The 25,565-nt window shown below is 39.9% G+C and overlaps 1 protein-coding gene and 1 long non-coding RNA gene across 5 annotated transcripts; one reads left to right on the top strand and one right to left on the bottom strand.

The window, feature by feature from the left end:
• Positions 1-895: 895 nt before the first annotated feature.
• On the bottom strand, positions 896-3,718 carry LOC139668935 (uncharacterized). The gene is made up of 3 exons (XR_011697149.1): positions 3,446-3,718; positions 2,968-3,165; positions 896-1,026 (listed from the first exon to the last, which is right to left on the bottom strand). It is a non-coding gene; the product is annotated as an uncharacterized lncRNA (long non-coding RNA).
• Positions 3,422-24,317, top strand: IL20RA (interleukin 20 receptor subunit alpha). 4 transcript variants are annotated; one of them, XM_071549153.1, is made up of 7 exons: positions 3,422-3,586; positions 16,183-16,312; positions 18,122-18,300; positions 19,024-19,199; positions 20,179-20,323; positions 20,867-21,006; positions 23,021-24,317. In XM_071549153.1, exons 1-7 carry the CDS (start codon positions 3,502-3,504, stop codon positions 23,933-23,935), a joined length of 1,770 nt encoding a protein of 589 aa, XP_071405254.1. In that variant the 5' UTR covers positions 3,422-3,501; the 3' UTR covers positions 23,936-24,317. The 4 variants fall into 4 exon arrangements, with proteins under 4 accessions (XP_071405254.1, XP_071405258.1, XP_071405257.1 ...); XM_071549157.1 differs by having other exon boundaries at positions 3,495-3,586; positions 16,214-16,298; XM_071549156.1 differs by having other exon boundaries at positions 3,497-3,586; positions 16,183-16,298.
• The last annotated feature ends 1,248 nt before the right edge of the window (positions 24,318-25,565 follow it).

Genomic DNA, 25,565 nt, shown 5'->3' with positions numbered 1-25,565 from the left:
TGCTACCATCCTATTGAATTAACGCAAAGACAAACATTTCCTGGAATGCTTTCTGAGGAACGCTGCAATTTTATCTTTTCCATGCATAATTTAAAAATTGTCTAGAGCAGACTTTCTGCACCTTAAATTAAAACCAGTTGAATATTTCCATAGAAAGATCAGTTTTGCAAGACTAGATTGGGTTGTGGTCACATCTCTGAACTTTTCAGTTCATTCCTAGTGCTCACGGTGTTCTTTATGAATATATTTGGCCATGTCTGATGCTATCGGCATTGAAATAAGTCTTTTGTTTAGACTCCCAAGTTAAAATATTTACAGAGTAAAGCATAGGCTCTTATTTTTCTGAGACAGTCTTGCTATTTGCTGGTGAGAGGAAAAGTCTCAGAAACATTTTTGTCTTCACTGATAGCACACACAGATTCAGAGGGGATGCATCAATAATGAGATGCTGTTGACTAAAACTATTTTGCTCAAACAGTGGGGTTTTTACTGCTTGTGGACAATAAACATGGTCTGTATTCATATCTGTGCAGTTCATCTACCTCACTCTTCACTCACTAACACACCCAGTAACAGTCACCACCCAGGCCTAGTCAACATATTGGCATAAACACAAGGCCAGACACCACATGCCTCACTCAGGCAAATTTCCAATGAAAGCTAACAGCAATTTAGACTGAGAATGGAACACAGAATTACAGGTAGTGTTGGAGCCAAAAGCTGCGTGGGCACTGTTCTGTAAAATAACTGTATTTCATAGAAACATGAGCCGTACTGAGAATGAGAGAGAGATTGCTGAAAAGCACAACTATGACTTGATTTCAACTGCAGCTCTTGTGATCAGGGAAGGGGAAAGGGAAAAATACACACTCACAGTGCCAGATGGATGCATCCACTGATGACTGCATCTTGTCAAGCACAGAATTTCTTCCCTTCTGCTGGACTTCTATGGCTAAGGATGTCAGGTGCAAGAACACTCCAAGCCTGCCAGCAACTTCCTGGGAGAAGCAAACTGCTCCTGCACACCTGCCAGAGAGCATCTTATCAGGAAAGATTATCATCTCTTTCTCACATTTATTTAACAAAGGTAGGAGCTTATCCTGACACCATTTCAACACCCCAACAGTTAAAAAGGGGGCTAAATCAGGCTACAAAGGATTGGATTTTTTTTACATTTATGATACATAACCCTGAATATTCTTCTGACTTTTTCCATTGTATAATTAAATTGACTTCTTGAACTGTTCTTTTATAATAAATAAAAAATTATTCGGCCTTTAAGTCACTTTGGATAGTAATTAAATTCTACTCTTAGCCACTCTCTTGTACAATTAATGTGGAGTATATCTGCGGAAGTTCAGAGCTATATGCAAATTTGCTGTGGTGTAAATGAGAGAGACCCTGCCCTGCTAAATCTAGATTCTTCCATAACTGATTTCTTATGTATATCCATTATTTTAGACAAAAAAAATAGAGATGGAGAAAAAAAATATCAAATTACAATGGAAACAAGGCTCCATTTCGATGGGTGTAGAGGCAGTCAGAGGTGATAGCAAACCATATTGGCAGTGCCAAACTTTGCTAGGAAAATGGTGTTAATTTTTTTCTTCAAGCAAAGAAAGAAAATGGAAAAGGAGGCACTGAAATTGAGGAGCTAGATTCACTCTTTATAATACTCCGAAACTTTAGCCACTTGTGACAAGGTTTCCAGTCTAGAACCCAGGCTGCAGTGTTTCTAAGTCAGCTGGGACATTTCCAAGAACGAGGATAGGGGAATAGAAAAACACCAGACTGCCTCCTCCTCCCACTTCTGCTTAAAATGCCAACAATGTTTATCCACAAGAGTTCAAGAAGTTTCAGCTAAATGTGGAAGCAATTCCAGTAAAGAAAATAGTGTGATCTTTCATTAAAGTAACTTTTCAGTCTTTGTGAAAAATCTGGCCAAAATTTATTGACAGGAGATCTGTTGTCCATTTGAGTATGTGAACTCACTGTAGGTCCTCTTATAACTGTACGTATACTTAAGCCCATGAGCAAGCAGAATTACTTGCCTCCTGACCACAGCTTTGAACTTAGAGAACCTCTGTCTTGTCCTTGGAGCCAGAATTGAGATTAGAAACCACATTTTCTCACCCTATTCACAGAGTGGGTCTCTGTATCCAGACAAAGGCACAAAGTGGCCCATTTCTAACACAGATAGCACAACAAGCAAACAAGCAGGAGTTGCAGGTAGGACACAGAGTGACAGAGTCAGCTAACTGAGAGAAAAATCAGTGTGGAACATATGGAAACAGTGACTGGGAAGAGAGGTCCATCAGGAGATTCACTGTAGTATGTGCAAATATATATATATATATATATATTACTTACAATGTATATTACTCTTTATATTTTTCATATGCAGTTCTAGGTTTCTAATCTTCTGCAAATAGAATTAGATAAATAAGCAAGACATTAATTTCCAGACACAGTCATCATTTTACTAGTCAACCCATGCTGACCATCCTTTCAAAATGGATTGATATGTAGCAGTCGTATTGATACCTGACTCTTGCTTGAATGGTATTTCTTGTATGCAGAAAGACCTAAGGGAAATGACAGGAAGGTACACAGTGATCAAAGGACTTGGAAAACCAAAAAGTGACCTAAGGGTGCCAGGATGATGGAGGTAAAATGGAAGGGAACAAAACAAGAGGACAACAAATCAGGTAGTTGCCATGAAAGAAGCTGCCACGGGTCCCTCTGAGGTAAGAAGGGCTCATGTCACAGCACCTTCAACTGCTAGAGCCTCGCCAGGTATTCAGTCTACAGCACCGCACGAGCACAGCACACACTCTGTCAGGTTCTCTCACTTCCTGCTCTCGGTGACAGTTGCACCGAGTAGCTTCACACAAGCTCAAGGAGAGCTCTATTTGCAGCAAAAACGTTATTTCTCACACACCCAGAAATGCTGAGGTGGGAACGCACCTCTGCAGACCTCCTACTCCAAACAGGGTCAGGTCGTGGTGGGTGTGCAACTCCATCTGCAGGTGGGTTTTCAGTATTTCCAAGGATGGAGAATCCATAGCCTCTTACCGTGTCCAAATACACTACTACATGCGAGTTAGCGGGGAAAATCTGGTATTTGAACACCCATCGATGTAGTACGTTGGCCTTCAGCTTTCTCTGTAGAAAAAAAAAAGGGTGCAAGAACATCCCACCCACGTCTCACGGTGGCTTCTAGGGAGAGTTACTCATCAGTGAAAGCACCGAGGGGTGCAGCAGAAGTCACCCCGCGGCTCGGAGACGCTGTCACGCCGGGTAGACGGGACGGTGGCAACGCCACGGGGCACTCGCCCGGCATCACAGCCCCCGCCCGCACCCGCCCAGCGCGGCACGGCCCGCCCGGCTCCTCCTCCCCATCCCTGCTGCCTGTCCCGCCCTTCCCGGCCGCCCTGCGGCTCACCTGCGCGGCAGCGGCGCAGGGGAGCGGGTCGCGCTCTCGCCGGGAGATGTGACCTGATGGTCGCCGGCCAGCCGTGTCGGGGGGCGGCCTGGCTGCTGCTACTGCCGCTGCTCCTGCCGCCGGCCCCCGCGGCGCGCACAGGTAGGTGCCGCTGCACACCCCACCGCCGTCGCGGTGAGGATGCGCATCCTTCCCTGGGACGGGAGTGGGAACCGCGCCCCCGTGCCGAACCTTGCTCCCTCCGCCCGCGGCCAGCCGGAGCGGCAGGCTGGAGCAGGGCTGGGGTGCTGCTGCCGTCCGTGTTACACAGCTGTGCCTTTATTTGGTGTTAGTGTTTCTGGCCTCCGGCACTCAACTGGAAGAAAAGGACCGGGTATTTCTTTAATGTTGCTTCATTTTTTTTCTTCTCTCCGTAAGTATGGTGGAATTAGGTCTTACAGAGCTCTGTGTTAATTTACTGGCGGCTGTAAATTGATGGCGTGCTCTTGAGGTAGTCGTTATTACACCCACTGAGTTAATTCCCCAAATACCTTTGGTGTTTGTATCTTCCTTTCTGCTTGACAGGCACCATCCTCGGAAGTCTAACTGAGCAGTGGAGAGACAGATTAAAACAAAAGTCAGGATGGGGTTTTGGCAGAGACATTCAGCTCATGTGTTGGTGTCCTGAGGGGCTCCGAGTCCCTTCTCCCACCTGTAAACTGGATCACTCATCTGGTGACGGCCACATAGCCAAGCACAAGGAGACAGAGGGAGTTTAAAAGATGGCAGTTGGAATGGGCTGCGGGAGCAGCTCAAAGACATGGACAAGGATATTTGTTACCCAGTGCGAATAAGCTTGTAAACTGTAGTGTGGAACATGTGTGCATGGCAGGGGTCCCTCACTGCTGTTAAAAGCATCATACACTATTTCTTTTTTTATATATATATAAAAGCCAAGCAAGGCATTGGAAGGATTAGCAGATCTTCTGAGAAACCTATTCTGCCTTTGTACTTTTGTTCTCTGATGCAAATGTTGCCTCCAAAACTTGATGCATAAGGACAGTCTGTTCAAATTTAAATCCATTGCAAAATTTTCAAATCCTGAGAGAGCTGGAAGGTATAGAGGAGTGTTCTTTATACTGTGAATACCCTTGAGTAGCTCTAAGTACTGTGTCCCAGTTAATTCTTTAGACAAATTACTCCAATATGCATCAGTGATTTTGGGTGGCTTTCAGAGGTACCAGTGCCAGCTTCTTTTTAGGTAACTGACCACATAATTTTCATCCTATCTTAAGTCTGCTGATCATCAGTGCAAGTGTTGTGGAAAATCTGTATAACTGGTATTCAGTTACCCTTTAAAAAAATGTAAAACGTGACTACTTTGGATTCCAAAGACAGCTTAGAAAAAAGTCAAGGGGATTATGCTGCTTTTGTCTAATAGTTTTTCAAGGCAGAAGAGAATCTGTTTGCACATTCCTGAGATTTTAGCTGGACATAATTTCAAGGTTTTGTTGATAGTCAGCAATGCCAGCATGGAAGGGAGAGTTGTGCCTTTCACTGAAGTTTTAGAGCTTCCATTTTCCCTCTCTTCAGCAGGAGATAGTTAATGTTAGGTAGTTTCATTCACCCTAGCAGTATTTGGTTAATAATGGATGAAATTATATGAAGTGTAGAACTGTCATAGCAGTGCTCATGCGCTTTCTTCAAAGTGAAGTGGTAGGTAGAGGAGTCTCTTTTGTGATAGGCAAAGGAGTCTTTTTGAGGTACTTTGTTCCAACAAAAGAAGCCTGGCTTACCAGCTGTGAGCAGATGCAGTCTGGAAAATACTGTGGTTGCAGTATTGCAATCTGAGGGTTTGATCTTGTGCTGGAATAGGAGCAGATTAGATTGAGACCCAAGTGCCATGTACAGCAGTTTTACAGCAGAACTTGACAGACTCAGATTCTTACATCTTACAGGATCTGTGCTGTGCCTGTCCCTTTGGGATCTCTTGTTGAGCTCCCTTCTGAACTCTGTAGCAGCAGCATTTCAATACTAAGTTATAGTTTGACCTTTGCAAACCACCTTTTGTTTTCACTGTGATGTGTTAGAGGGTATGATTTTATCCTTACTGAATTACATCCACTGTTTCAGCGGTCTCTGCTTTCTATTCTCAGGCCCTGCTGTTGAACGAACTGCACCTAATAAACTATCTGAGAAAGGATAAAAATTTCACCTGTCACTGCACTTCAGTGGAATTTTAATAAATTGGTGTTTTCACTCACTGTTTAACAATCTGTACAGTAGAACACATGAAAAAGTGAAGAAAATGCAAAATAAAATGGATTTTTTTTAAATCAACAAGATCACGAAATGTAGCATAATCCTCTTTATGACATGGGAGAGTTTAGCAATTTTTTTGAGAAACTCAGAAGGAAATGATGGATCATCCTGAGTTTTGGAAGTAGTAGAATATTAGCCTATTAATTTACCAAGTGCCATCTTAACTCCTTCCCCATACTCTTAAGTGCAGTTTTGCCTAACCACAGTCTTCTGCAGATAGAGAAACCTTGAGATCTCTGGCCTGTAGAGTCAAGTCTCTGCCTTGTAGATCTATACAGAAGAAAGAATGCAATGGATACTACAGCATATACTTATTCAGAGGAAAGGGAAATGAACCTGAATGCTGTAGTGCAAAACCAGAAGCATTGTGATTTATTTAAGGCATATTTTACTATTTTCTTTCAGGTAAATGTGATTTTGAAGCAAGTTTCTCAATCAGTAATTTCTCTTACTGTTTTTTTGTCTGTATTGTGACACAGTCTTGGAACTGGATTTCTTCTGGGTGAAGCTGCCCTGGAAGATGTGCTTCATCAGCATACCTAATGCAAGTACAGCTAGTCCAACATTAAAAAGAAAAAAAACTGAAATATGTATAGTATAGACAAGGTTTTCTCAGTATAAACACTTTAATCTAACAGACCTGTTCATATGCATTCATATACATTACTTGCTAACACACACCTAGCCTTAGATCCCACTGGAGATGATATGTGGCTATACAAACTACATTTCTTATGATGAGACTTTAAACAGCTTCCCACTTCTAAAGTTTTCTTATAGCTATGTGAGCTACTTGGTCTGCACTGGCACATCTGATTTAATTTACCTGTCTTCCCTATTCTTTATTGTATTTTTACAACTAAATAGACCTACATTTTGAGAAACAGCTTCAGGCCTTCCCTTGGGCAAATTTCAATGTGTTTTCTTTCACAGTTACTAGAGGGCTGAAATGTACAAAACATCTCTTTGATCAAGTTACTGTTCTGGGAAATAGAGAATAAAAGGCTAAAAGGGGTCATGGTATGGATTTTGCAGTTAAGCCATTGAGCTGGAGTTCAGAAACCACACTGATGTTAAAACCATCGAGAGGACAGGCAATAATCCAATTCCTTTCCTTCTCGTGTAAGCCTTGAGAAGGCTTCCTGAGGTCAGCATACATGCAGTATTTTAAAGACTTCTAGTGCCTGTGTGGATGCTGCTCCTGAATTTGAGAGGAGGGAAGAGACTGCTCTTGGTAATTCCTTCCTGCCAAACCCTGGGACAGCTGAAGCAACTTGTGCAGCTTATTTTTGATAGAAACAAAGCCTGAACAACTACTTTTATTCCTCCATGAATACCTGATCTTTGGGCAGCAGTCAATTTGTGACGGACTGAAGCAAAATGCTTGACTCAAAGTTGAGCAATGCTGAGTTGTTTTGATATTGGCAGTTGTTTTGATTTTGGATCTGAGAAGAAGCTGGTCTGTTGCATAGACACAGCCAGTAACTATTACATAAAGTATTAAATAGTGTAGTGAAACATCATACTATTTCATATATGAGGCATACAGTGTGTATGTAATAAACAAGCTAATTGCTCCATGGATATATTCTGGGGTGTCTGTGTCCTGAGGAGATTGTAGATTGCACTTCAAGTGATGGCTGTACATTACCCAAATTCAATAAGAACTCACGGACAATTGTCTTCTTGTTTACCAGAGAAGGCATTAAGCTTCAGTAACACCTCTCTGCAAGTGTGAAGGAAAGAAGAGTAAATGTAACATAGAAATAAATAAAAATGGAATTGGCTTAAGAAGAACTGCAGCATATGAAGGAGTGTCGTGTTCATATAGTCAAAAGGCTCATCCTTATCTCCTCATCTCCAGCTTCCAACCTCTTGCCAGGCTGTTTTGAACAATACTGTGATCTTTGGTTTATTCCTGGGCTTTGCTTATGATTTCCTCAACTTACAAATTCTTATTGCCTGTTAATTAGGAAGGGAAATTGTTTGAGAAAGAAGTTCTATAAAGAAACTTCCAACAGTGTTGAGATTTGTGATTAAGTCCAAAACTTAGATGTACATTGCAGTTCCCTATGCAAACACTCAGGTTCACCATTGTAGCTGATAACCATGCCGTTCTGTGGATGTTGTTGTCTAGTGGCCTTTATAATCTTAATTCCAAGAGTAGCAGGTGGTTAGGATTACTCAAGTCATTTGTGTGTGTGATTCCTGTTTATGTTTGGTTTTATTGTTGTGGCTTGTACAGATTGATTTCTGCTGATTGAATTCTTTCCAAGAAGTAGTGTTGATTATCTACAACTATCAGATTAAGAGAGGAAAGCCACCCTTTATAACCAAATAAGCTCCTATATTTTAAAAAGCTTAACTTCGTAAGAGCCTGCATTCTGGAAGCTCTAAATAAAAATGAGGTTTTACTGGAGGGCTGCGTTTAAATGACATACAGCTCTGTTTGTGCTTTGTACTTGGTGTGCCAGTAACTTGCAGGTTTTTATCCACTGTTGATCCTATTTTGAAAACAGTACAGGAAAACTAGTAAATCAGGAAAAAAAAAGGAAATAATTTGTAGGACTGGAGAGGAATGGGATAGTTTACATTTGAAGAGATTAAATAAAGTATATTTCTTTCTCATGGGAAATAGATGAGTTTTCATGTTTGTCTGGCTACTGCAAGAGTATTTTAAAGTCAGTGAAGAAACAGGAGGAAGACTGAAGTATTTTCTTACCTTCTTTATATCCCAGCACCTTTAGTTAAATCTCACCCGATAGCTTAGTTATTTTTCAGCCTTCCATTTTCCATTTCCTCTTCTGTGATGGGAAATGGAATATGTCCAAAGAGAAGGAAGAAGAAGAGTATTGCTTCAGAAGGCAAAAGGATCTGACATGCTGTTACCAAGATTTATGTATTTGAACTTAATCACGCTCTGTGCATAAGAACACACATGAGAGGGTATTACAGCTCTTAGGTGAAAGGGGCTGATGTATTTCCTTCTACTTTCTTAAAGGCTGGAGGGAGCAGTTGAGCTAGCATTTATTATTGCATCTGGTTTGCAAAAGACTTCACTTCTCATGGCATTGTGTCACCACTGGGCTTTTAAAATTAATGCAGTTCTTTTTGACAGAAAACGTTTTTGCATTCCAGACTTAATGAAACCTCATTCAATTTTAAATAAAACAAAACCAAAAAGCCCAAACAACAAAACAAAAACCAAACCAAACCAAACCATGAGGCACAAACCACCTCCAGCAGATTACAACTCTGAAAGCCTGACTGATTTTAGACAAGTGAATTTCACTTACCTTGTTTGGTGGTTCAGGGTAGTATTGATCACTCAGAATTAATAGAAAACATACCTACAGTAAAACCAGGCACTCAGCAATAGGACAAGGGGGCACGGGCTCAAGCTCTGCCAGGGGAAATTTACGTTGGATATCAGAAAAAAATTTTTACAGAGAGAGTAATGAGGCATTGCAATGGCCTGCCCAGAGAGTTGGTGGATTCACCATCCCTGAAGGTTTTTAAACTGAGATTGGACGTGGCACTGAGTGCCATGATCTAGTAAATGGACTGGAGTTGGACCAAGGGTTGGACTTGATCTCGGAGGTCTTTTCCAACCCAATCGATTCTATGATTCTATAATAACTTCTGCCTGCTGGAGTGCATCAAGGACAGGTGTTTGCAACAGGGCCTGGCTAGGAAGTGTGAGTTCTACTCTTGCACTTGCAAACCTTCAACATAGTGGGAGAAAAATTCAGTTTCTTTGATTTTTGTCATACAACTTAGCAAAAAGGAATGGATTTCAGCTGCCATGGCCCTCTTCAGCTGTCTCCTAACAAGCCTTCAATGGGCTGGAAAGACTGTCTCCTTTCTGAAGTTTGGTATTTCTGGACTAGGTCTGAAATGTTCCTTGACCAATATTCTCTGCAGTGGTGTTTTTGTAAGTTAGGACATGGATAAATAAAGGCAGGCTTTTATATGGAGAAGGAGAGCATGTCAGGGCAAGCCAAAGCTTCATTCCCAGTCTTGCATCTCCCATTCTTCAGGCTGTATTTCCACTCATAGTCTTTTGCCAAATGATCTCCTGAGGTTCACCTGCTTCCAATGGCAGTCTGCCTGCTTCTTGGAAAACAAACCCCGCATGGCCCAGTCTCACCCTTCTCCCACGTGCCCTCACCTCTTCTCTCTTGGTTTTCCATCTGCTCCACCACTTGGTTTTCATGTAGTCTTGTCTCCGTTTCTGTCTATTCCTGTCTTTCTTCTCCCTAAGCCCCTTTTGGACAGGTGTGATGGGCTCCTGTTCTGGGAGGGCCAGAGTGTGCTTTGTGGTAAGCTCTTGAGTACTGTTATGACTCAAACAGGAAATCACCTCTGTGCTCCTCTCCACATTCCCACCAGCACTGCTCAAGTCAAAGGGTTTCACTAGTTTACCTTCATACCCAGCAACACCAGACCTCCAGCAACCCACCTGGAGAAAAGCAGCAGAGCTGCAACAGCTCTAATGTACCTCTCCTCCTCTTCCTTGTTACCCAGCTTGCTGAATTTGAGTCACAAGGAATCAGCACAGAGCAAGATTTCAAGCTCGCTCCATTTTTAAAAAGTGAACTCATTTGTTTATATTGTTGCTTAGATAATTAATAAGTAGTATGTTTTCTGAACTGTATTGTTGGCTTTGCTGGATTTCCCTTCCTTTGTGTAATTTCTGATCTCCAATTTTGGCTCAGTCCTCCTGTTTACCACTTGGTATACTCCCCCACATTCCTGCATGTCCAGTGCTGACTTGCTTGAGGCTGGAGATAAGCCAGGAAAGACAGCCCCAAGCATCTGCTCAAAGGTGCCTCTGAACATGATGCTAAATGGACACTTGTACTGAGTAGGACCATTTTTCTCTATGTTATGCTTAGGCGTGTGTTTGAGGGACTATTTTTCACTGAGAACAACATAACCATCAAAATAGATGAGCTGGAGAAAGAAAAGAGAGCAAAAATGCCTTGAAAAATTTAAAAGGAAGAAAATAGAAGGAGCAAGAAAGATTTCATAGGAGCTTGGTGGAAGTCACACAAAGCTGAGCAGAAAGACTAAAGAAAGGGCAGTGGCTTACAGCAGTCATTGCCAGAAGCAGTGTATCCTAGGTTGCTCCTAAATTGCCAGATGCTTCACTAGTGGGTCTAAGCTGCCAGTAGGAAAAAGTAAATCAGGGTCTCACCTCTCTCTAAGTTGTGTAAGTGTTCAATCCATGGCCTTGAAGTGGCTTCAAATGGTGAGGCACAGGGTGTACCTGCAGCATTGCCCACAAATTCAATGCCCAGCACAAAGGTTGCACTTCCATCAGAGGTGCTCCCAAAGGCCACTTTTGTATAAGAATATACAGTGGCAATTGAAGCCAAAGTCTCTGTCATGGTCAGAAAAGCAGTTCCCCTTTTGTATTCTGAGATGACTGTAGGGGAGGAGTCCTTGGGTTTTAATTCTCCAAGTAGCAGGGAAAAGCTGTTGCAGTAAGGGTCATCTTTCTGTCTTAATGCTTTCCATGTTACTCACTATCTTAAATTATATCTTAGAGTTGTCTGGAAATTCCTGTGACCTTCTTTGTTGCTATGTTTAATTGGATAATTTGGTGTTTGCACCTTCATGCCTTGCCACAGTAAAATACAGCAGATGAACACTCTGCTTGAGCGTGGTACGGTCAACAACAGCACTTATGCAGGAGGCACTTCGATGCCAGTATGTCAGCTTTCAGTGGATCCTCTGCCTTCTCACCATCCATAAACATTAGCTAAAGTACAGAAAAAATATCTGTATTTTTATACTTTGCAGCTGCAGGGTTACCCAATTCAGGTGCACAGCTAATGAATCTGTTTAGACTGAGAGGATATGGGTACTTGCAGCTGTATTTGTTCTGCAGCACTGACATTAAAAACAGCTGTTTGTCACTGAGAGAGGCAGCAAGGCCTCCCAGCAGGTAAAAAGCAGATGCACTGAATGGGTAATGGTTGTAATGTGGAAATGATGTGTGTTTATACTTGCATTTATGTATATCACAGAATCTGTCAAGTTGGAAGGGACCCACAAGGATCTTTGAGTATGCGTATGGATAGATAGATAGATAGATAGATAGATAGATAGATAGATAGATAGATAGATAGATATGGCTATAACCAAAACTGAGCTTTGAAGAGTACTGACTTGAGCAAGACATACCTGGCAGGGAGCACTATGTGATTAAAACTGACCAGATTTTTAAACCCAGCAGACGCTTTCATAAAAAGAAGATGAAGCATCTGCCATGCAGTCTTTTACTCATGTGAATAATCTCACTGACGTCAATGGAGTTTTTCACTCACGTGTAAAGGTGTTTTCAGGCTAAGTCATGTCTATTTTGGAGTGTCTTGAAACTGCTTATTCTAAGATCAGGAACTGGCTGTTCGTTGTGGTGATGAAGTTTGCAAGCCTTTATTATTACTTTATTTCCAGTCCAGGTGTCAGTCATGAGGTAAAGAATGGTATTACTGAAGGTTTGATTTACAGCCTTTCCAAAGACTGTAGTAAGGCTTCCAGGTTTTTCCATGCAATAAATAAATAAAGTGACGTTGTTATATTGGAAAGTGATGACAGCCATTGCAGGCTACCAATGAGACAGACTAACCTAGCAAAGCAACATGTGTGACTGATTTCTGTTCTTAGACCAGTATAAATATGTGACACCAATGCCATTAATCCTGATTAATGGAAATAAAATCAGAGTATAACCGAATGTATTGTTTTTCAAGACAAGATGCTGAAATAAGTATGTTTAAAGACAAGATACTGAAATAAGCAGCTGGTGCACATACCTGAGTCCTTTCCTGCCTGATAGTCATGCAGCATATAAGCTCTGTGTGTGATCTATTTTCTATGCATGCCTCTATTGATCATCAAATAGACATGACGGAGTTTATTCATAACCCTTCCTGGCAAAATAGGAAGCATGGTCCTTTTATTTTTGTTTACAGATTCAGAATTGAGGTGTAACTAAGTTGGATGATTTATTGTAGGGGCAAACAGAAACATTTAGTGAAGGGACAAGACAAATAGAAACCAAATCTCTGCTTTTGCAGCTCATGGAAAGTTAACGGTCTCCCTCCCATTGCCTTCCAAATCACACTGAGCTGAGGGTAGGTGGGAGTACACCAGTAGTGTTGTAATGCTTTAGATCTTGTAAAGATAAAGTCTGCGGCTTCTGCGTACTGAGATTGGCTCCTCTGCTGCAGTCAGTGTTTCTATTTTGAAACTTCATTTACCACAGCACAGCACAAACCCACTGGGAGGAGAGAAATTAGAGTCAAAGAGCCATCTTTACATCTTACTAGTTTAAAAACATTTTAATGTTACAGACAAATGCATTACCCTTGCTACTGTAAAATGTACTTGAGGAATGTAAATGTTTTTATGTAAGGGCGGAAAAATGTGGAAAGGTTCAGGCAAACAAAAACTCTTCAGAAAATTGAAGTAATTTCCCTTATCTGTGATGAGCTGGTTGTCTCCAGCTAGTTCAGTTTGGGGACTGTGGATTAGCCTGGTAAGTAGTAAATGTTTTAAACAGAGGTTAAAACAGAGGTGTGAAAAGTGAGCTGTTAGGGACATTTTTAGCTGTCCTATACCTGATTCAGCAGTACCCCTGCCAAATTTATTACTACACTGAGCAAAGCCAGATTTATCAGATGTATAAGAAGGTCTATGAAAATGGGGCTGGCAGTGACCTTAAGTCTGTCCCACTGTCCCTAGGCAGAATCAGCTAAATTACTACCATTTCTGACAGATGTTTTTCTAATCTGCTCTTCAAAATATCCAGCAGTCCTCCCATCCTCACATGTCACTTCTCTTCCCACAAGAGGTTACTCCCAGTACCTTCTTTCTTGCTGAAATTGAGCTCTGTTCCTTTTCCTCCTTGTTTGTGGTGAACATGAAGAATAGATTACCCTTTTCAAGTAAAGACTTAGAGCATGCCCTACCACTGCTGCCTGGACCAGTTTCATCCCTGATAGGTTTAATTGCCAAGGAAGCAGAGATGAAGGCTGATGGGCATGACCTCCATCTCCACTAAATGAAGAGAGAGAGACACCCAGTCTCATCTATCCTAAATAAGAGATGAAAAACCTAGGGAAGAGTTTATCTTTCTCTGCTTTTTATGGCCACTGCAAACTAGATGCCTTGCTCAGAACCCCAGTTACCAGAGACAAATCCCCTCCTCACCTGCTGCTGTTTAAAATTGTTTTAATCGTTTCTCCAGCGTTTTATAGAGTGTAATTTTATATCCTATATTATTTTCCAGTCTCTCTTTTATTATTTAGTCTCTTCCTTTCTACATGGATTGCCTGGTTATCTTTCTCAGTGCTTGGGCAGGATTGTGTGACTTCTGTGTGCGGTTGTTGGTTTTTTTTATTTCATATTCACAGTTACTGATTGTGCAACTGTTGGGTTTCCTGTAGTGTTACACGCTATGGTGCTGGGATGTGATACAAAGAATGAAACTTGATGCATGAATGATTTTTCATAGTCCATGTAATGCTAGTTTTGGTTTGTTCTTCGTAACATGGACATTGGTGCTTTAGGAGCTTCTCTATTTTATGGAACAGATGATTTAGACTATTTTCCTGGCTTTCTTGAACAGCTTCATCTTTACATTAATATTACTTAAAATAGTTGCAGAGGACATTTATTTGGGGGGAAATAAAAACCTTTTATTTTCTAGGTTCTCTGTCTCCCACTTGGAATTGTTACAGGAAGGCAAATTCCTGGAGGTCTCTTTCTGCTGCTTTTATATCCCTGGGTGTCCTGAAACTTTTTTTATTGCATTATAACCAAGTCTATAGTTTGAGCTCTTACCAGCTGACTGTCATGGGGCACTTCCATGTACAAGTGTCAAGGAACTAGGACTTTCTACATAGTTTTGGTAAATAAATAAGCTTGCCCTAAAGACTGACAAAACTTCTAACTAGAGAAAATGAAAGCCACTGAACACTAAGTGCTAGAGATAACAGAGAGCAACATTAGAAATACCATACATAAACAGTTTTGTCATTGAAAACGCAGATGCAGGCATATACCAGTTTGTTTTGAACATTAATGTACAGCTCGAGGCTTCAAAAATCCAGTTTGCACTGAGACAGTTAAAAGTAAATGGTCTCTATGTAATTGCAAGGTGATTGTTTCAATAAATGTATTTAAGAGGAAAAAGCTTTTACTTTTGGCTCAAAGACAGCTAACTCTGCAAGTTAAAAAGGAAAATGGTGGTGACTTTTGCTTAGAAAAGCAACTTTATGTTATATATACAGGAGGATGAACTCATTACTCTAGTAATAGTGAAATATACTACAAGAAAACCTTAAGGTCTCCTTACAGAAATAGGAGACTATTCATTTAGACAGGTTCCCACTGTTTGTTGATAAATTTTATTTGCCCCTTTCTTTGCCTCTTTTTGTTATCTTAATTAGAATTGGATCCCTGGAGGAAGAGCTTAAAGGGTTTTGAAAAGTCCTGAAGAACCACTTTTTTCCTTTGCCATGCTCTTATGGCTACTTGCAATGGGAAGCTTCGTCCCAGCAGTGGCAGCTTCAGGGCTGCTCCCATGAGCTGAGCTCTTGGCAGGATGTGCTGGGGTTTGAGTCACCACTTTGAACTTGGGATTCTTCCCATGGGCCCACAGGCTTTGTTGGCAAGCAATTTAGCAATGTGAGCATTGTCATTACACTCATTGGATTAGGAGTGGGAATTAGAAAGATATGAAACTCAGTTATTAGGAGACCCAGACTTGCTTGTTTATTAATTTCAAAAGCTAGTGCAATGAACAGCAATTTAGAGCAGTGATCTAACAGTGGATGTTCACTTTTGACTTTCTGAAGACTCATCAGTGATGGCCAAATGACCCTGGGGACACTTTGATAATCCAGTCCAGTTCTCCAGTGTAAAGTCATACTTCAGTTTGTAAAACGGTGTTTACAATAGACTCTGTGTGCCTGTTTTAAAAATACCTGGTTTTATTTTTAAAAATCCACTCAGCTACAAGAAGATTCTAATGAATTATTAAGTATATTTTTACTATTTCCAGTGTTAGAGTGTTCTGATATTCACAGACATTTGCAATTTTAAAAATGTGTGTCGCTTCAAGGTCAAGCTTTTTTAGATTTAGCTTTCAGTCCCTGTATGTTTCCATGCCAGTGCCTGTTACAAATGGGAAGGCCATTTTTGATAGAGAAAAGCACACTTGTACAGATGGCATTTGGGACTGTACTAACTAGGGACACTTTTAAAAAATTAATTTTCCATAGCAAACAACCTTGCATTTTGAATGCTAAGAAATGTAGAATTTTATGGCTTATTTAAACATAACTTTTTTGGTTAACTTGAAAGCATATGTATTTGCAGATTCTTAGTGCATGTCGTTCCTTTCTTATTTTCTTTCTCAGGAGAGTTGTATTGTTCTTTGCTCAACCCTAGGAATGTCCGTTTTGAATCTATAAACATGAAGAATGTTCTTCACTGGTCAGCACCGAAAGGCACAGGCAGTGGAGTCCTCTACAAGGTGAAGTATTCAGTGTAAGTTGGCTTGTTTATTTTATCTCCCACTGACTTTTATTTTGGCGTTTTAAATAATAATTTTTTTTAAATTACGCAAAATAGAGCTGATACAAAGAAAAGAAAGAACTAAAGCGTGGGCTAGACTTAAGCAATGTGGGTTTTAATTTTTACTTCTGGACCTTACTTCACATCCACGTGTAAGGAGACACTCTTCCTGTGAAATAAGTGTAGGATGCAGTATTCTAATACTATGGAAGGTTTCAGAGGCATTCCTGAAAAATTAAACAGAAGCATGAAAAGGACTGCTTTGGATTGGCATCTGTCCCCATGAGTCTACACGTTTAAATGGATATGGAGATTTAGTATTTAATACAATACTAATAACACCCAGTGCTTCATTAGTGTCTCCAAACAGACCCACTCTCAGATTTCTTTTGATCCAGCAAACCTCTCCAGCCCAGGAGAAAATCCACTGACATTATCAAGCATTGTAGAAAACCAAGTTATGTGGTTGGAATCAGGCCCTCATATTGTCAAGGCCTGCATGCATGAGATCCAGAATCCATTTCCTTTATTGCCACCAAGATAGCACTGTGTCATTCTGAAGGACGCTGAGAGAGGTTTGGCTTCTAAATAGGTGTAGCACTGTTGTCACAGATTATGTAATCTTCCCAATTTTTACCTCTAATATTTACACTTCCCTCAATCTAGGAACATTTTCAGAACACTGAAAACAAATGTAGATCTCTAGAAGTTTCCTGTGACTTAAACTGGCTACTAAAAAAAGCAGGGAGTTGCTTCTACAGTCAGAAACTGCAACCTCTTTTGCTCAGATCTTGCCCTCTGTGCTAACAGAGGAGTGACACAGTCCACTGCCTAGAAAGGAGGAGAGTGCCCTGCAATTATGGAATGAATTACAATTTTATAGGTGGTAAAATGCTCAGAGAGCACTGGCTACACTGACTCTGCAGGGGCAGCTGGTCCACCAAAGATTCTGTAGCCATAGGTATGGCCATCTTTCACACTGAGTACAAAAATATTCATATGTGCCTCTACCCACCTAGGAGAGCAAGGCCTTGTGATAGGTGGAAAATGGTGGTGGTGATCTTGTCCTGCAATCATGCAGAAGCTGCCATGTGCCCTTACTAATGAGCAGCCAAAGGGGAATTCTTAATAATGCAAATTTGAGGAGCAGGAGCTACTGAGAAAATTCAAACATGAAAATTCTAAGGAAATCTTGATTTGTTCTACAAGTGTGTAAGAGCTGTTCAGTACCGAGGTGTTGCTGGTACCAGATTTATGCCACTTTTTCAACTAGATGGGCTTTGAAGTTCATTGTATTCCAGTGGAGTCGTTCTTTCAAACTGGAAAAAGAAGCCACACCTAGGAATCAGTAGTCTTCTGTCACTCATCTTGGAGACCCTGAGCATCATCTCTGTACATGAGGATGAGTGACTGACCATTCTGACAGAGCTCTTTGTCTCTTATCCTGACTGTTACTCCATGTTTAAACTAAAGCTGTGGAGATTGAAGTTGAGAGATCTCTGGTCTGTGCAAGCAAAACTTGATTTAGATTGGTATCAGTAACATCTCTGTTAGCTTCATCTGACCTGCTCTGGGTAGAGTCTGCTCTGGATTTATTTTTCATCAGAACTTGCAGAAGTCTTGTGCTTCATCTACTAAAGCTGGGAATTCCTTGAAATTGCAGATTTCTGCAAAACAAGCAAGCTGTTTTATCAACTGTAATATGGCACACAAAATTATATTATCAGGTGACTAATATAATGGCTATTTGGACAGCTCCTTTCTCTTTCTTCTTCAATATAGATATGGTGTTGGCAAATGGATTAGAAAGCCAGAATGCAGGAATATAAACAGAACATGGTGTGACCTCTCCAGCGAAACCTCTGACTACGAAGAACAATACTACGCAAGCGTTAAATCCTTCCTAAATGGGATGTTCTCTGACTGGGTGGAGACCACGCGATTCAACCCTCTTACAGACAGTAAGGAAGGCTGAGCACACAGCCAGGTGTTCAACAGCCTTGATTAATACTGTGTGCTCGGACTGCATATGCATTTATGGCATATGATGTTTTAATTTTAACATGCAGTTACTTCTTTTTGTAGTTGTTTCACATTTTTGCTTTTGGCAGAAGTAATTGAAATAATCAAGTTGGAATTTGGATATATGTGTGGTTTTTATACACACACACACACACACATATATATATATATATATATATATATATATATATATGTAGTTTTATATATACTGAATACTTTGTCATGCTATGGTAAAGCCTTACTCAAGGCAAATAAAAGCTGTGGCACATCCACAGTCTAAAGACCTCTGATTTTGAAAAGACTTTATTTAACCAAGCAGTAATTGTACTCTAGAGCCCAAAATGTCTTATCTGTGCCAGATAATCTGAGAACATGCTGGTAATTTAGATTGCTTTAGCAAATTGAGTTTCAAGGTCATTTATCCTGTGAAGTCCCAGGAACTCCTAGGCAAAATTCCAAGTCAGTGTTTGCTTTCTCCCTGTAAAGATCCTTTTAGTTATTAGTTGAAATAATTTTCTACCAATATGAATAAATTGTTCAAAGTCCAACTTAGACTTCCCCAAACATTGTAAAAAAATTAATATAATTAACTTTAAGAAACTGATCAAATCAGTGTGCTTCCGCTGAATTTGACTGCTTTTTGTACATGTTCATTTTTCCAGCTAAAATTGATCCACCCATAGTAAGTGTATCTTCTACTGACAAATCTATTTCAATCATTCTGACTGCTCCTGAGAAGTGGAAGAGAAGTCCTGAGGAAGAATCCATGTCTCTGCTTCAAGTGTATCCTGGCCTCCAATACAACGTGTCTGTCCTCAACAAAAAAACTAAGAAGCGGGTAAGTTTTGACAAGACTGTAGGACTGCTCCTATTAAATCTGTGCTCTGTGCTTCTTGAAATGCACTTTGTCTGTAACAGGAAGGATTGAAATAAGATTCATAGCCTTATCGGAATTGTAAGGTTGTGAGACACTCCACAGTCAGTCAGTCTACTGGCAATACTCAAAATACATCATGACAAAGCACATCCTTTGTCACCACATCTGAACATCATCTTTTGCTTCTGCAGATTTACATTTCATTTTAGCAAGTAGTAGTTCCCAGCATAAACACAGCAGATGAGGAAGAGGTCAGTGATCAGCTGCAAAAACATTCATGTTTGTTCCCAGGCACAACCTTTGTATAGCAAATCTCTGAACTTCCTGAAAACACAGAAACTTTACACCTAAGAGGTCACCTTATGTCAAAAAGGATATTAAAATTCCAAGGTCAGCAATTAGAGGCAGACAAAAGTGGTTGAGTGTTTCAGTTGGTTTTACTTGGTTGGTTTTGGATTTTTTGTTTGAGATTTCTTTGATAAAGATTTGGAATATATAGTAATTACTTTGGACGTCAATGTCTACATGAGACCTGTTACTACCCTAAGGCTCCTATCTTTACCATAATATCCCCATTTGAAGGATTTTGTGGAACCATGCCATGTACTTTTTATTGGTTTATGCATCAAGATAGGGCTGAAGTGATGCTTTAGTTCTGTTGCAACATCAGCATGAGAATGTGGGCTGGTAGTGGCACATAGTCCTACTTCATGTGAAGCATGAAACTTTTGAGTAGTGGTAGAATGTTTGACTGGAAGAGAAAATACCCAGAGAGGATGTGACCTAATAAGTAACTTGAATGTTGATTGCATTTGGAAAAAGAAGGATACAACTGCCAGCTCTTACAATATTATTAATCTTTCCAGAAAATGTGTGCTTGTGACCTTTCTTTAGCTGAGAAGTTAAAGAGGGGGAAATACATTTTTTTAATGTCTTCCAGTGGTTCTTCTCCATCAGCAACCACACCTTGGTTGTGCCCTGGTTAGAACCTGGAACAGCTTATTGTGTCAGTGCACAGATACATGTCTCCACACCACTTTTGGACAGTGGCTTTTCCAAAGAACATTGCATTGCTACCCTGAAAGGTATGTGAAAGCTGGCAAATTACAAAGAGAAGACGTGAGTTAGAAAAAAGTCATGGTGATTGTATTTGTGAGTTTTTTATTTGTCCATTTTGAGAGTGAAAATTAGCATGGTTTCTCACTTCTCTGTGCATTTGTAATGATGAAAAAATCTTTGCCTTTAATAAAACATAGCTGAGAACTACTGACTGGACGGTACGTCAGTACTGCTGAAGAAGAGTATCTGAATTTTTTGAATCTTTTTTGAGGATGTTTTTCTCCCTGAACAAGGTTTGGGAGTGGCAGAGTTGGGTCAGTCTGAAGTTAGCAACAGGAGAACCTAAGGGAGGGGTTGGTACTTCATTTTAGAATTTCATTTATAATTTAGACAGTAGTAAAAATGGTCTTGTAGGTCAAATGATTTTTTTTTATTTCCTGCAAGTTCCATGTTTATCTAACACCTTTGCATTCTGTATCCAAAAAGCAGTGTGGTGAATACACACATTACTGTCTGAATGCATTAAAAAGTTGCTTGTTACAATGAAAACTTTTGATTTTTTTTAACAGATAAAACAGAAGATGAGACTATAAGAATCGTATTTGGATATGTTCTGCCTACTATGCTGGCTGTCCTTTTTATTTCAGTGACATTCTATTGTGTGCACAAGTATATTCATGTCCACAAACAAAAACATCCAACAAACCTGGTATGTGTTTTCTGTTGCAGGAGATCACTGGCAACCCTGGCAGTCATAGCAGAGCTGTGCATTTTCTGGGGTTTTCAAGCAGGTTTGGAGGAAACCATGGCTAACTCCAAATAAAAGCTCTTGCTACTGAGATCAAGAAAAGAAAACTACTTTGCGTGTTATTAAATGCTAGAGAAACAGTTGCTAACTTGAGTAATATCTTAAGTTAGTAACTGTGTCTAAAAAGATGACCAGATCTGAAAAGATGACCAGAGCTAAGAAGAATCAGAACAGAGCTGTTGGTTTGGGAAGAGCCATTGCCTTAATCAAGGTCTGGGGTGCACTGAGGCAAGCTCTGTTGCGAAATCAAAACTCAGTTAATTTATCTAAGATGAAGCACTATAGAAATTCAGTTGAAAAAAAGTTAATAATTTGTTGAATTCAGAAACAAGAAGGGAAGACAATTAAGCAGTCCAGAAACCCCCTGATGTTCTATTGGACTATTACTGGGTAATACTAGGTTTTTCCACCTAATTGTGATTCTGAAGGACTAAACATATGTGTATAAACCAGGTAATTTAATCTGGATTTCAAGAATATTTTCAAACACTGTATCATTTTGTAACACCCAAAAATGTATGAACAAACACATTCTGTTACTTAGATAGCCCCAAAACACGTTCTGCAAAAAATGTTTGCAAATTTCATAGTGCTGCAGAGTTTATTAGTTTTTAGAAAGAGCCCATACAATCTATTAAATGTTGCTGGTTTCCAGTTTATGAGCTGAGCAGAGCTTTCTCACGGCTATCTTTAAACAAGTTGCTCAAACATGCAGTTACAGTAATGAATTGGATTAACATTTCAATGTTAATCCAATCAGCATGACACCGTGGGATGGGACATACAAGGGAGTTGATTTCAACATGCTGACCTTTCTGAAGAAATTTAGAGCAGCACAGGGATAACAGGAGAAATCTTCACAGAGTGACTGTGGGTTCAGAATGGCTCAGAAGGAGTAGAGCAGCCACTGCATCAATGTGTTCAGATGGGCACTGAGACACCTCCTGCACTTGAAAAGGCACTGGCTAGAGTGGGTTGGTGGAGGCCTTCAAAGATCTAGTTCAACTACCCTACCTCCACCTTTGGATGCAGTTAAAGTAACCAGTGAATATACACCTGATATTATAACGATGTTTTCCATCTTTCCCAACCTACAGACTATTCCATGTGGGCACCATGTATGGTCAGGGAGAGGTGGAAAAAGCAGTTTGTTTTGGTCCAGCACTTCTGACCCGCAGGACCTTTTAGACTACCTGGTACATTGATTAGAGGTCTTAGACTTCCATTCAAGCTTGAAAGCACTGAAATGCAGCTTATGGTTGCTATTCCTATTGCACTTCACTTTGGCGACTGCCCCCACAGTATTTATTCCTGTTAGAAATAATACTCATTTCAGAAAAATTCCTGTTTAGGAAAACCAGATGATTGCTCACAGAGTCACAAAAGCAGCCTGTGGCAGACTGCATAATGCAGGCTCCACACATTGCACTTCAACCCATTGTATAGCTCCCTCTCTGAAAGGAAACCTGGTATTTTCTTCCCTGTAAGCTGTACATGTTACCTGACTCTGCTTGTGGGAATTGGTTTCTTCACTGCTTAAAAAGAGGGAATAGATTCAGTAAGCTTTGATGCAAGGACAATTCTGATGTTTTCTTTAAAGTCACTTGAGTTTATGCTGATGGAAACAAAACCAGTATTTGACAGAATTGTTCTAACCATTATTTTGACATAGGGAACATGAGAAAAGGGATATTAGAAGTGGTCATAATATAGTTTTACTTTGGAGAGAGTAAAAAAAGGGGAGAATATTGACAGTCATGAGTATTTATATAATTAATGTTTTTCTTCTCCAAATTGGAATAACCTCCTAATAAGGTCTAACCTAGACTTATATTTTAAAAAATATCTGATGTTATAAGAAGCAGCAAGATGGTATTTTTATTATACTTCACTCAAAATATTTCTTACTTTCCAGGTATGGCAGTACACTGACAAATGCAAGGAAAAGGTTTTCATACCAAGTGAAAAAATAGTGGTCAACCTGATCACTGTTAATGGGGATGACCATAAGGAATCCAGTCATCTATCAGAAAGGAAGAGTCTTCACTATTACACTGATCACAATGGCACTGAAGGGAAGGATTTGTCTTCTAAAGAAGTACTGAAAACAAAACACTTACTTGATATTTCACATGAAGAGATTTCACACAAAGAAGGTGTTTTAGTGGAAGGGGACCAGACTGGAAACTGGATATCTCATGGCCCGTCTGGAACACAGAATACTTTGAGAGAGAAAAATGCAGGGGTTGTAGAGTATGAACATGATATAAGGGCTGAAGACTTCAGCCTTGGTCAAAAAGTAGAAGAGAAGTTTTCTGCCCCCAGAGTGCTATGGGGTGAGCCACAGATCGTTTTGGGGGACTTGGTTGATATGGAAACAGGACAGCTATGTCCTCCCCAGCTTGAGGTGAGGGTAGCAGATCTTTCTTTGGGACAGGAAACAGAGGAACTTAATTTGAAGGTGGTTGTTGCAGCAGATGAACTACCAGGTGAGACCCATGTCAGCTTTCTGGACCTGGATACTGAAAAGTCTGGGCAGACCTCCTATCATCAGCTGGAAAAAATCACACAGGGCCTCACAGAGAAAGAAGATGAACAGACCATATTAGTTGATTGGGATCCTAACAATGGGAGACTGTATATTCCTACTTTGTCCGGTGTTGAAAATCAAGTGTGTGAAGAAGTACTGAAGTATGATGATCCTGAGAAAGAGGAAATTTTGTTCAGACTATATGAGAAAGAAGTATCTGGTGAGTCATCAGAGGACCAAGAAATGTATCTTGTGCAGTTCAAGGAACAATGGGAACTTCATGTAGAAATGGAAGACTGAAAAGTAATTTTTTAAAATATTAAAAACTGGAAAATCTTATTTACTTTGTTAAAGAGAGTGATGGACTCGGGGGAACAGACACATCTTAATGCATTGATGTTTTTGGAACTATCACAGTTAAACAATTTATTAATTATGTGTTATTTATAAGTTTCTAGATGTCATGTAAATTATTTTGACTTCCATCATAAACCTCTTGTGTAAAATATGAATGTTATGAGATTATATTCTTCTAAAAAATTAACTAAATAATAAAAGAAAATTAAAATATTTTAAAATAAATATTTTTACAGAGGATGTTTTCACATCATAATTCCTACCAAAAAAAATGATCAATGTTTAAAGCAGTTGTTTGTAGCAAATAAAAAGCAACAATGTGACATTTTTCTGGGCTCTTTCCTGTATCTTGACAAAATGCAGTGATTCCTCGGTATGACACCTACTACTTGTCAGGGTTTGAGCTGACTTTTGTGCAAGTTAAGAGTATTCCAGTATACGTTTTGTTTGGTTTTATAAATATTCTCTTGAAAGACTTGTCTGGGGTGTGGGGTTCTTTCCATACCAAGCAACCAGAAATGATCCTTTTAGCAGGTGTGCCTACAAGCCCAACGGATGTAATAAGGGAGAAGAAAGCAGACATGAGTTGTGTTTTAAACTGTGACAAAGCATTAGCACAAAGGAATTGAGTGAAATAGCTGTAATCTTACTGGCTGAACTGTGTCTCACAGCCTTAGACACACACAGCAGAGCATCTGTGTGACTCGTGTCCCACAGGGGTCCATTCCTTTCCAGTGACCAGCTGGCAGCATGGCAGGACCAGCCCAGACAGAGAAGTCTGCATCAGGCACACCATTAGTTCTTCACTACTTCAGACACATCACACTTGCTGTGACAGACCAAGAAAGTGTACCTGTGGGCTTGCTTTATTTACCGGATGTCTTGACCAGCACTTCTGATGCAAGTTCACTTCTTCATGTCATGTAATACTTATTTAGGATAGTAAAATTACAGGATATTCTAGCAATTGCTTACTAGGGTAGATGATATTTTCCTTTACAAAGCCTGTCACTTTTTCACTTAATGGATTATTTTTTTGTACACCAGAAAACCTCAGAGTAATGATTTGTTTGGTTTTGAAGAGCATAAGCAAAAAAGGAGGAAAAAATTTTCTGTGCTGTTTAAAATTTGTACCATCCAAATTAGGTATGTGGTTAGGTGTATTCTTAAAGAAAGACCTTCACCTATGTCTTTTCTCTCAGCTAATGTTTTTGTTGCATGACTGGGGCATTTTCTGTGACTATTCATCCTCTGAATACTTCAGTTGTACTCAGACTTTTAAACCAGAAATGACAGAATATTTCAGGCTGATGACTCCTTATTAGCTGCTTTTATTATAAAGATATAGGTCATGTAGCAGTGTTACACCTAACTTACATAAACACCTTTGTGCATCAGGAGGTTCACAGAGGAGGGTTACAGCTTAGTGTGAAAGAAAAATATAGTTGGAGATGTGAAATATTTTGCTACTCTCAGCCTCATTAAAGTAATCCAAAATCTTTTTCAGTATTTCCTAAAGATTTCTTAACTAACCTCTTTGTGCATAATCTAATTTTCTTTTGCAATGTGGGGC

This window comes from Pithys albifrons, chromosome 2 (assembly GCF_047495875.1).
Source record: "Pithys albifrons albifrons isolate INPA30051 chromosome 2, PitAlb_v1, whole genome shotgun sequence".
Lineage (NCBI taxonomy): Eukaryota > Metazoa > Chordata > Aves > Passeriformes > Thamnophilidae > Pithys > Pithys albifrons.
The sequence above is the reverse complement of the archived record's forward strand: the minus strand, read 5'-3'. Positions and strand labels throughout refer to the sequence as shown.